The sequence below is a fragment of the Labeo rohita genome, chromosome 4 (genome assembly GCF_022985175.1).
Source record: "Labeo rohita strain BAU-BD-2019 chromosome 4, IGBB_LRoh.1.0, whole genome shotgun sequence".
Lineage (NCBI taxonomy): Eukaryota > Metazoa > Chordata > Actinopteri > Cypriniformes > Cyprinidae > Labeo > Labeo rohita.
Window position 1 is genome coordinate 5,172,231 of NC_066872.1, and position 13,623 is coordinate 5,185,853.

A 13,623-nucleotide genomic window follows, 5' to 3' on the forward strand; every position below is an offset into this window, starting at 1 on the left:
GTCGTAATTTAGATCTATTTTTGAGATGGAAAAATGCGGTTTTGCAAATGCTAGAAATGTGGCTTTCGAAGGAAAGATTGTTATCAAATAGCACACCTAGGTTCCTAACTGATGACGAAGAATTGACAGAACAGCCATAAAGTATTAGACAGTGCTTTAGGTTATTACTCGCAGAGGTTTTAGGTCCAATAATTAACACCTCTGTTTTTTTTAAATTTAGCAGGAAGAAATGACTCGTCATCCAGTCCAGTTTTTTATCTCCACACAATCACACAAATCCGTTAGTTTTTCAAATTGGTATGTTTCGCCGGGCCACAAAGAAATATAGAGCTGAGTATCATCAGCATCACAATGAAAGCTAACACACATTCCTGATGATATCTCCCAAGGGTAACATGTAAAGCATAAAAAGTAATGGCCCTAATACTGAGCCTTGAGGTACTCCATACTGCACTTGTGATCGATATGATACCTCTTCATTCACTGCCACGAATTGATGGCGGTCAGATAAGTACGATTATCTGTGTATTACTGTGGACCACCCAAGTGGCATCATTCCACACAGTTTGTGAGCCAGATGAATATATCATGTGTGGGCCTGATCTGGGCCTCAGGAATTTTACTATCTGGGTTTGCAGGAATTTTTTTTAATGAAATGACTGTGGATTGTATTGAGGCAAGGCAAAGCAAAGTTTATTTATATAGCACATTTCATAATGGTAATTCAAAGTTCTTTACATATAAAATTAAAATAATCATAAAAAAATAATCACAAATAAAAACAAGGAATTTAAAAATTATAAAATGTTTAAAAAAATGATTTAAAATGAATTAAAACAGTTAAAATGACTAAATCTGTTTGGATGTGGCACAGTGCTCATTCAGTAAATGCACAGCTAAACAGATGTGTTTTGAGTCTAGATTTAAATATGGCTACTGATTTAGCACATCTGATCTCTTCTGGAAGCTGGTTCCAACTGTGGGTGGCATATGGTATTTCTAACTGACTAAATCCTAATGAACTGAGCGGTCTATTAGTCTTATATTCAATAAGAAAATCCTTAGGTCTAGCCCATTTAGTGATTTATAGACGAGTAAAAGTGCTTTAAAATCAATCCTAAACTTAACTGGAAGCCAGTGTAATGACCTGAGGACTGGTGTGATATGCTCGTTCTGGATGAGCTGCAGCTGTCTAATGGTCTGGGGGCAGTCATGGCCTAATGGTTAGAAAGTCAGACTTGTAATCTAAAGGTTGCAGGTTTGAGTCTCAGGTCCAGGAGGAAATGTAGTTGAGGGGAGTGAATTACCAGTGCTCTCTCCACCCTCAGTAACATGACTGAGGTGAGACCCTTGATCAAGGCACTGAATCCCCAACTGCTGCAGAATGCAGAGCACAAATTCCAAGTGTGGTTCACCATATTTGGCCACACATCATGTCCTTTCCTTTTTTGGGAAGGCCGGTGAGGAGACCATTACACCACCCTGCTGGTGATAAAGGCATGAAAAAGTTTCTTCGAGACTTGACTGAAAAAAAAAAAAAAAAAAAAAACCAACATCTAATTTCTCCAGTGTTTTTGAGATGATAGTATGCTGATTTAGTTACTGCTTTGACATGGCATGACTCAAATGAAGGTCTGACTCCAGAATCACACCAAGATTCCTGACTTGATTTGTAGTTGTTTGACCTCTAGAGTCAAGGTATGCATTCACCTTGAGAACTTCATCCTTCTTTTCAAATGCAGTGACTTTGGTTTTCTCTTGTTTAACAAAATAATGTTTTGGCACATTCAGCTGTTAATTTCATCAATGCATTGGCAGAGGGGGTCAATGGGGGTGTAGTCATTTGGAGATAAGGCTAGGTAAATCTGGGTGTCATCGGCAAAGCTGTGATAGGCAATTTGGTTCTTTCTCATTATTTGACTCAGTGGGAGCACATACAGGCTGAACAAGAGTGGTGCAAGAATTGATCCTTGTAAGACCCTGCAGATGACACCCATACATTCCAGTAGATCCAAATGACTCTCAATCATTTGATGGACTTGTTCAGTGTTTAGGTGAGATTAGAGCCTGGTTGGCAAGCAATTTTCTTCACCTTAATACTAATAAGACAGAGTGTGTTGTCTTTGGACCCTCATCTGCTTTCAAGGAAATTATAAGTATGTTGGCCTCTATGAAGATAAGTGTTTCAGATCATGTCAATGTAACCCGGAATTAGAATTGAATTAGAGAGCTCTATAATTAAATTTTTACTAGTAACAATGCATATTAGAGAGCTCTCAAACTCAATTCTAACTAGTAAAAATTATAATTAGAAAGCTCTCTACTTCAATTATTACTAGTAACAATTCCAATTAGAGAGCTCTACAAATTATTTTTACTAGTCATATGTCTCCATTGACTTCCATTTATTTTTAATTACAGAGCTCTACAACTGAATTTTTACTAGTAAGAATTACAATTAGAGAGCTCTACAATTGAATTCTTGCTAGTAACAATTCCAGTTAGAGAGCTCTCTAAATCAATTTTTACTAGTACCAATTCCAATTAGAGTGCTCTTCAATTACATTTTTACTAGTAACAATTCTGAATAGAGAGCTCTCTAATTTAATTCTTGCTAGTAAAAATGCAATTACAGAGATCTATAATTCAATTTTTACCAGTAAAAAAACACATTAAAGATATGTTTAATTGCAGAGCTCTGTAATTAAATTAAAGAGCTCTCTATCTCAATTGTCACTAGTAAGAATGCAATTGCAGAGTTCTCTAATTCGATTAGAGAGCTCTCCAATTCAATTGTTACTAGTACACATTGCATTAAAGAGCTCTCAAACTTTAATTCTTACTAGTAAAATTTGAATTAGAGAGCTCTCCAACCTAATTTTTACTAGTAAGAATTCAATTGCAGAGCTCTCTAATTCAATTACAGAGCTCTCTAATTCAATTGTTACTAGTAAGAACTGTATTAGAGAGCTCTCTAACTGTATTTCTTGCTAGTAACAATGCAGTTGTAGAGCTGTGTAATTGCATTCTTACTAGTAAAAATGTAATTGTAAAGCTCTACAACAGCGATTCTTACTAGTAAGAATCCTGGGCAGTCCATTGATATATAACGGCCTTGCATTACGGGCGTTCTGAGTTCGCGTTTGGACTCGTGGACCCTTCCTATCCCTCCCCCCAACTCATACTGTCCTATCGAAATAAAAGCAAAAACGGCAAAAAATAAATCTTAAAAACAACAAAATGGGAGAGTACACCTCGGAGTTGTTGACTCAGTCAGTTTTTAATAGCAACGCTGATGCTCTAATGATCTATTATGTAGCCTATTGATTAAATTGACCTATATTGATTAAAATCATTATAAAATGATTATGCTTTACACAGTTGAAATATAACCTAGGTAATCTATATATCCTACTGCATTATTTTTAAAGGTGAATTCACGTACAGAAAATATTTTAGGCTAGGACTAATATCATAATGGGCCTTTTTCACGGTCCGCCTTCGGAACCTGGAAGCGTCGAATAGATGTTTCATCAAAACATATTAAACACAGTTTCCGACCATTAATCGGGTATGACGAAACAAGGAAAAATGTTGTCCTGATATTCCGACGCACATTTCATGATTTAAATGTGAGCGCACAAGCTGCGTATGCACAATACTTCAAAGACAGACCAGCTTTAAAACCTGACATTTCCTCCAGATTTGAGCGCAGTGATTGAATAGCATTATACTGGTATGGTAGGGGATTGTCTAAGGTTAATTAGATTCTTTTAACTGATAATCTGCCCGCGGCTGCACGTTACTGCTGGAGAAATACTCAGAATATACACTGTTTTAATTTCATTTTTAATGTTTTTGTTGTTTTTGTTTTTTGTTTTTATTATTGCGCAATATAATATAATAATAAACACCTTGAACGTCAATTTTATTGCTTCAATGTGATGTGTTGCTTGTATGCTATTATTGCATTTTTTTTAAAATAAAAAGCTGGAACGTGACATCAGCAACGCACAGCATTCTGGGACATTTGGACACGGACGCTAGGTCTAGACAGAGAAATAGTGGAGGTAGATTTAAAAATTTGTATTGTACATTTAAAAACACATTAGAATAGAGAACGCTTGCTGTGACATGAACTGCCGTATCTGCTGTCATGACCGGAGTGGAGAACGGATCTAAAATGAAGCGCAATTTTATGCTTTTCAGCTTAAAACAACACAATGGCGAAAGCAGCTCAATGAAAATAAACAACTTAAAAATCTGGCTTTATCATTTGTATTTATTATTTATTACAGTTTTACAATCCGATCCACTTAAATTTGTAAGTGCTCACACTATGAATAACACGTTTGGAAATGTAATTTAATTTGTGATGTGGCTCGTTGCGATCACTCTCCTTGTTCATAAAGCAACTCGTGACTAAACGTTACTGTTCAGCAGCTCTTTGTAAGAAATTGTGTATTTGTTCAAATTTAAGTCCAGTAAAACTTATTGAACTTTATCCCTCAATGAAATTAGGGTGATATGACATGCGATATGACAGCGTTTCTCAATTCCATTCCTCACGTACTGTCGCTCTGCATATATTGCATGGCTCTCTTATTTAACCTGATTCAGACAAGCAGCTAACTTAGTCCAAAGACAGCTCCATGACTGAACTGTGTTGCAATTAACATGGTGTTCAATTAACACAATGTTCATTGCTCCCCACTCCCTGAGCAGTGGAAATCAGTGTAAGTTTACTTAGGAATATTCATTCTTAGATTTGCGTTACACCACCGCCTGCATAGTCTTCACACACAGACGAAACTTAGAGAAGTGTGACACAATATACCCCTGTAAATAAATGCAATTTAAATTCATGTCTTGCACACGTTAATGTTCGTTGAATGGAACATATACGCTGTCTTTGAACTGTAATCAGGGCGGAATATTTCGAGTTTGCAGGGCACTTACTTTTGAATAGAACAGACATCTGAGATACACAAAATGTGCAGAGTGGTGGTTCACTTACAACATCAACTGGCTGAGATCAAACTATAGTGTATTTACTATAGTGTATAGGGGCTTTTATTTTGAAGTGCATCACCGCAGAAAAGAAAGGGAAATGGGTGTAATCGCAAATCTGTTTTGCATCTAATGAATGTGTGTTTTTACTAGTAAGAATACAATTGTAGAGCTCTGTAACTGGATTTCTTACTAGTAAGAACAGAATTAGAGAGCTCTCTAATATGCATTGTTACTAGTAGGAACTGAATTGTAGAGCTCTCTAATTAAATTATTACTAGTAAGATTACGATTGCAGAGCTCTGTAATTCAATTAGAGAGCTCTCTAATTCAATTCTTACTAGTAAGAACTGCACTAAAAAGCTCTCCAAATGGCATTTTTACTAGTAAGAACTGAGTTGTAGAGCTCTCTAAATAAATTCTTACTAGTAAGAATGTAATTGAGTGCTCTGTAATTCAATTAGAGAGCTCTCTAATTCAACTGTAACTAGTAAGAATTGAGAGAGTGTAACCTCGTCAAATTGAATTGAACCTGTTGAACTGCTGATTTTCTCCAGGAGACATTCCTTTCTTCTGATCATTGGCCAATATGGAACATTAAGCTAGTGTGACACACTAAGCACGTTGTACGCTACATCAAGAATTTGGGTGTTATAATGTGTTCAGCTTTATTTTTAGATAAACAGGTTACTATTGTTGTGAAACCTGTGTTTTATCAACTCGAATTGAAGTTAAGGTTTTGTTGATGGCATTGCCCCAAAATATATTGTTGACCTTTTGATTCCTAATCAAAATACAAAGAATATGAGCTCTTCAAATCAGATGATTCTTCATGTCCTTAAAACTAGAAATCAAAAGGTGATAGGTCTTTCTCAGTGGCTGCTCCACGTTTATGGAACCGTCTTTCAATGCATATAAATCCTCCTCATCTGTAGATGCTTTTAATCTAGACTGAAATCACATCTTTTTAGTTTAGCTTTTAGAATTGATTGAGTGATTAGGGTTTAATTTTTTAATTTGTAATTTTGTTTGTGTGATTATGTAATGATGCTGGAAAACACTTTGGTCAATGGCAGTTGTTGTATGCTGCCAGTACTGTGAGTTTAGGACACTTATAGATTTAAAAATATTATTTGCAAATAATATTTTTATTTTTAAAATATGTACACATTCTCTCTTCATTGTTTACCTAGTATGCCGCAAATGACTCTACAAAAACTTGAGAAGTGCATGTCATTGAATACTGATATTACATTTTTTTTTCAATCGATTTGACACATTTCTTTAAACAGGGGTCTTAAGTCTAAAAGGGGATGGAGTGGGTAGACTAGGGTGTGTAACGAGGTAAAGAAGATGAAGAGTGGAACAGGTAGACCAGTGGTTCTGCCTTTTTTGGGTCAACGCCCCCCTACCCATTATCCAGGTCCCTCACCGCCCCCCATCAAATTGTCCTCATTGAATATTAAAGTTGATTATTATTGTGTTTATTATGAGGACTGTTATTATATTTACAGTAATTCAAATGTATGGGGTCATTATGATTTTTAGGAAATGAGATTTCCAAAGTTTTCACTGACCAGCCTAAATGTATTTTGTAAATATAAACATATTTATTCATAAAATATTTATTTATTTATTTGAAGTATGCATCCCACTCCAAACAAGTTGGGACAGAGGCTGCTTTGAAACACAGCAAGCAGGTGAATTGGTAATAGGTGAGGGTGTCATGTTTGGCTATAAATGGAGCTTCTCAGACTTCGCAAACAAAGCTGCATCATGACTCAATTTTTTTTTTTATATATATATATATATTAACAAAATAAAACCAAGTTGGCCAGTGAAAATGTTGGATTTTTTCTTTGTACTTGAGTCAATTAAATAAAGGCTAAAGAGAACAAATGACATATTCTTCATTTTTTGGCATTTCACAAAACGCCCCAATTTTTAATTAGGGTTGTAGAAAGATGGGAAACACATGCTCCTCATTTTCAAAATAGTTACTATTTTAGTGCTGTCCTGATTTATATATTTGTTATCTTCAATTCAGTTTCATATCTAGCTTTTTTGACAGTGTGTTGTGCCAGCTATAATATTAATAATAAGAAATGTTTCTTAAGCAACAAGCAGCATAATTTCTGAAAGATCATGTGACACTGAAAGCTGTAGTAATGTACTGTAGATTAGCATGAGAAGAAAACACATTTTAAAATACATTTAAATAGAAAACTTTTTTTTCAAATGGTAGATTTACTGTTTTTACTGTAGGCTTTTTTTTTAAACAAACAAATGCAAACTTTTTTTATGAACCCATTAACAAGTCATACTGACCTTTTTTTAAAGGTAGTGTATAGTTTTGTCACGATACTGGAATTTCTAACTTCGATAGGATACCTTGAAAAATATTGATATTCGATACCATTTTCGATACCCCAGTGAAATCACACTGCCACAATATTAAGGGGGCATTTTTTTTTATTTAAAGATAAATATAACAAATATAGAAGATGACAATGAGGTATATTTTACATGAACACAAATGTATTGAGGTACTACATTGTTACAGCCCTGCTCAGCTTCTTAGCTTCATTTGAGTTTGCTTCATACTTTCTTTGCTGTTCAAATACAGCTGGTAGTGTAGGTTGTGAGCGTGTTGTTTTTGCTGCAGGTTGAGTCTCATCATCTTTCTGGTGATACAAGACAATGCAAAACTTTAATAAACTTTTGTTTTGTTTTGTTTTAGACCACACTTTTAAAATGAACTGAACTATCTAACTAATCATAAAACTTAAGCTAATGGTAATAGATATGTGTTAACATTAGTTAACACGAATAAACAATGAAAAATACTTCCAAAACATTTATTAATCTTAGTTAAAAGTTCATTTAAACTGACATTTACTAATACATGAACTAATTAACATCCAGAGTTCTATCTGTTAATATTTTTTCACTGGACCAGAGCTAACATGATATGTTGTATTTTTATTACCTACCGTTATCAAAGATTAAAATATACTCTAACAAATGCATTGCTCATCGATAATAAATGCTGGTTAATACATTAAAATTATTTGATGAACAGATTTTAATGCCGGATTCAAATATAATCACCGATCCACACATGCAAACGTGTGTGCATCACACGCGAAAACAATGCTCAGTTGCTCACTGGATCGACATAAAGACAAATTGCAGAATTTAAGTAATACTTTTTTGAATAAAGTTTAAATAAGCACAAGTTAATTTACATTTGACCACAGTTAAAGTATTTACTTGTCTAAGATTCCTCAGTAGAGATGCGCAGATGAGCTCAAACATCACCCGAATCCACAGCTTCAAATAAATTATCTGCCCACCACCCTCCTGCACCTGTATTTTTCTCTGATTTAGATAACCACACCCGATCGTCATTTACAATTATTCTAATTCTTAGTTTTGCATGATGATATGTTGAATGGATGGTTTATTTTTAACAGCAGATTCAGCTGATCTGCACATCTCTGCACACTTATATAAGCTTAAATACTCTAAAGCCATGCTAAAAAGAATAATGTTAACTGACATCTGGACGTGACTCTCCGCAGTCTCTGATGAAATCGGTTGGGTGAATGGAACAAGAGCATTATTGATATGATGGTCCAGAACAACATCACCAGCCACAAAGGAAGAGACCTGTGGAGATGATGAGAGGAGCTTTTCAAGCATGGATTCAGACTTCTCACATTTTAGTTTTCTCTATGATGTACAGCACAGCATGTGTGTAGTGTAGATAAAATGCAATGCAGATGAAAATCTCTTCCAGATGTAAATGAAAGGCAGGATCAATTTAGTGTAATTCATGTATGACAACATACAAACAACCCCCCCCACACACACACGTATATGTATGTATATGTATACACTGATCAGGCATAACATTATGACCACCTTCCTAATATTGTGTTGGTCTGCCTTTTGCTGCCAAAATATCCCTGACCCATCGAGGCATGGACTGCACTAGACCCCTGAAGGTGTGCTGTGATATCTGGCACCAAGATGTTAGCAAACCTGACAAACCTTGAATCTGGCTACATAATGTTCAGTGATTTGGGGGAATATTTGTTTCTTCCTGATAATGCTAAATGAGCACAACATGATCTTTTTTTTGACCAGCTGTTTTTACTGAATAATCAGTCCAATATAAAAAGGAACAACAAACACCAATGTGATGTGGACTGTTGTTGTATGTTTTTGTAGGTTGTCTGGCTGTATGGTGACAGAGAAATGCTGTCATTATGTGTCTTCAGCTCTGAGTTCAAACCCCTCACACCTGAGAGAGCTGGATCTGAGCTACAATCACCCAGGAGATTCAGGAGTCAAGCTGCTTTCTGAAAAACATAAGGATCCAAACTGGATCAAACTCAAGTATGTCAAGCAGGAGGAGTTTTTGGGTTTTATTGTTTAACTTTTCATTGTCTTTGTATATCTATATGAGTCTAGGAGTTTCTAGAGGATGCAACAATCAAAATTAAAGATCACTAGTCTGAGGAGTAAAATCTAAAATAACCTGTTCAGACAAAACAAATTAACAAAAAACTATATTTTAACTCCCTAACTGGCCACAAAACAGACAGTTAAAATACAAAAAAAAAGTTAAAACTTCTTTTCTGATAATCTTCATAATCACCAAGTCTGAACTGTAAAAACAGCTGCACAGAGCTTACAAGACACACAAACACATCATACTGACCCACAAGCTCTTAGAGAAACAAATAAACAGCAGTGTAACTTAATAATCTTTCATATAACAGTCACTTCAAACAGGTCCACATCAAAGATGTCTTCTCTTACACATGCTGTTTCTATCCTGTCTAACAGGAAATTAATGTCAGTGACCCTCACTACATCTCTGATTAGACCATATAGATTATTTAAAAAAAATAAATAAAAGAATAATAATGATTTTAAATAACTATCTATGATATAAGCCTACTAGTTAACTGTATAATTAGGTTTACATTAATGGCAAGTTAGCTAATAAGCTAACTGTCTGTATAAGTAGTGTTTCACTATTGAATGTACTGATAAAAGCTTTCCAAGTTGTTTTCATACTTTACTATGTGATGTTTAAGTAATATGTTCAATTGCAGGATCACAATATATTCATATATTTCATGCACAACTGATAATTTTTAGAAAATAATGTTTGCACTGCCAGCAGCAATCACTCTTTCCTTGGTCACCCACTGAAGCTAAACAGGATTGAGCCTGATCAGTACCTGGATGGGAGACCTCCTAAGAGTTAAAATAATAATTCATACAAATGTATTTATTATTTTTGATATCATGATTGTAGCATGTATTAAAGGTGACATACGACTTTTTAAGTGTTTAAGAGCTATAATCGGGTCTCCGGTGCATCTACCAACCCAGTAACTTTGTTTAGGCTTGCAAAAAAAAACTAGTGTGTCAGATTTTGCTCCCCTGTGACGTAGATAGGAGATTTTATTATAATATTACGGCCCCATAATCTGCATGTTTTTCCCAGCCTCAGAGGAGACAAGAGAGCAGTGGATTTGTTGATTTGTTTACTGTATATTACGCTGCTGACACACAGATCTAGTATAAACATGTAATTTTTTTCCTAGCTGTTTGTCTTCACAGACATAACCAACTGTTTTTGTAACCAGGGCTTGATATTAACATCCACCAACCCACCAAAAATGGAGGTGGTTTTTAACAGTGACGGGTAACACGGTCACTTCCACTAGACTAGTGTTTCTCAACAGGGGCGGTACCGCCCCCCAGGGGGTGTTTGGACAGCATCGGGGGGCGCTGGAAGCAATAGTTTTGAAAGGGGGCCATGTGAGCTGTTCCTGGGGGGTGTTTGGTCAAGACGAGTTTACACCAAAGATGTATGAGCTGAAACTTTCAAAGGAAAATGGTCTGCCACATCCTAATGCTGTCTTTACTGGATACGTAAAAACGCACTTTCTATATCTATTGTTCAACTTGTCGGTAGCGCAGGCGTGTGGAAATCCCGCAGGCAGAAATAGAACGCAGCATCTGTTTATTGTAGTGCTCACGCTCAGTTGTTACTGAACGACAGATTATAATGGGATCGATGTGCTTTAACACATGTGTCGCGCTGTTCGTGGCCTGTGTAGTAGTGGTGTTCGCTGCTAGTTTACACCAATATTCCCGCTCCTAGACCTGACGGTGTATCATTTCTTTAGCAACGACTTCAGTACTTTAGTGTTTGCTTGACTTTCTGTAGCGCAGCTGCTGCGTCAAAACAATAGCAAGCATTTAGACACGATAAAGCAAGAGATGTTGGTTTTTCGCGTTTAGAAAAATTAATATTAATACTTTTTGTTTGCTGATTGGCTGCGGTTGGTTTGAATACCATATTTCTAAAGAGTTTATTCAAAGCTCACAATTAAAGCCTAAGTTATATCCACATGGCTGTTTTGCTCCTTTTTTGCTTCTACTGATAATGATAACGATACTTCATGATAAATCAAAAATGTGATGAATGTCATGTGCCATTCAGTGACATAAAAAAAAAAAAATAAAAAATAAATATATATATATATATATATATATGCATGAGCTGTTTTGGGAGTTAAGATACATGCTTTTAAAGCAGGCCTATATATTATAAATAAAATATAGACTATAATATACACTAACTTTAAATAAAGGTCAGTATGACTTGTTAATGGGTTCATAAAAAAGGTTGCATTTGTTTGTTTAAAGTGCTCCAATTATGCCATTTCAAAGGTTGCTAATATTGTTTTATGAGACTCCTAAAACAGGTTTACATGTATGCAATGTCAAAAAACACTTTAGTTTTCTCCAAAAATAATTTAATTTTACCTCATTTCTTGATTCATAAACAACTCGTGCAAAGCAGTTTGAAGAATCAGTCTCTCTAAACCCCTCCTTTCCATGAGCCCTCACTGCTGTGATTGGTCAGATGGTGCAGTCCTTTATGATTGGTCTATCGCTACAGCGTGTGTCGGAAAACAAAACGCCCATTGCCATAACAGAAAGACAGCCCTGGAGACTTGTCAATACATAGAAAAGATGGCATTGATTTTACCTTACCAATTCGACCCGGAGTCTAAAGATGAAATGCTTAAGTGGCTGATCGACAAGTTAGCACGGACTACTGTGTAAAGTGCTCGCAGTTTGCTTACGTAAGCGAACTGGGCACATCACTATGTTGTAAACTTTAACATTGTATTATGCATTAAGTGGCTTTCACACCGAACACGGAAAGCGCTGCGCTGGCCGCTGGGTTCAGTGCAGCTTTCAGAGCACAGCAGCAAAAGTTCAACTCATTATAAACTTTGAGCACGGCATGTGCGCCTTGGCCAATGCAGAAACAAGCCATCCTCGCGTGGTGCAAACAATTGAAATGAATGGGTTTCATAGTGCAGCGCTTTCCGCATTCGGTCTGAAAGCTGTTTTATGCGCCATCTTTTATCATTGCTTTAACTAATGAGACAGACAGACAGTCAAGCTGCATCAATCACACATTTTTAGACTACAGTGGATCCACAGCTGAACAACAGAACTACAGAAGTGTGAGTTAGCCGGTTAGCAAGACATGTGCAGGGTTGTTACACAACATAACATTCAAAACTACATATTTTGAACTATAGCTAGAAAATACATTCTTCATAGATTCATCTTTTGGAAGTGAATACAAAAGAAATTTACTCACAGCTTAGAATACAGTGTCTTCTCGTCATGACAAACCACATGGAAATTTTACTGTGTTTGTGGGCGGGCAAGTGGTTCGCAACGTAGAACGTGGGCGGACATTATGCAAATGTGTTACTTCATGATGTGCAGCCGTAACAGAAAGATTTGAATTCCTGACGACTCATTCAGGCGTTTGTGAGCCGACTCTTTTTTTTTTTTTTGATAGACAATAACTTTATTTATCATGCACTGTCGGCTTCACAACTTTGCAGACAGTTTATGTTCACATACAGCTACATGACACACTGCATGAAAGGTCATATTTGAAAAGGCTTAATAGGGGCACTTAAAAAAAAAAAAAAAAACAGCCTACAGTAAAAACAGTAAATATCTACCATTTGAAAAAAAAAAAAAAAGCTTTCTATTTGAATGTATTTTAAAATGTTTTCTTCTCATGCTAATCTACAGTACATTACTACAGCTTTCAATGTCACATGATATTTCAGAAATTATGCTGATTGTTGCTTAAGAAACATTTCTTATTATTAATATTATAGCTGGCACAACACACTGTCAAAAAAAAAGGAATTGAAGGTAACAAATATATAAATCAGGACAGCACTAAAATAGTAACTATTTTAAAAATGAGGAGCACAAGTTTCCCATCTTTCTACAACCCCAATTAAAAGTTGGGACGTTTTGTGAATCAAAAAATGAAGAATATGTCATTTGTTCTCTTTAGCCTTTATTTAATTGACTTAAGTACAAAGAAAAAAATCTAATATTTTCACTGGCCAACTTAGTTTTATTTTGTTAATATTAAAAAAAATTGAGCCATGATCCAGCTTTGCTTGCGAAGACTGAGAAGCTCCATTTATAGCCAAACATGACACCCTCACCTATTACCAATTCACCTGCTTG

At 35.6% G+C, this 13,623-nt stretch overlaps 1 protein-coding gene across 1 annotated transcript in view; it reads left to right on the top strand.

The window, feature by feature from the left end:
* Positions 1-13,623, top strand: part of LOC127164495 (NACHT, LRR and PYD domains-containing protein 3-like) — a 43,736-nt gene that overhangs the window by 16,121 nt on the left and 13,992 nt on the right. The window contains 1 exon segment of the mRNA XM_051108463.1: positions 9,247-9,414. Within this exon segment, the coding sequence (XP_050964420.1) occupies positions 9,247-9,414 (168 nt within the window).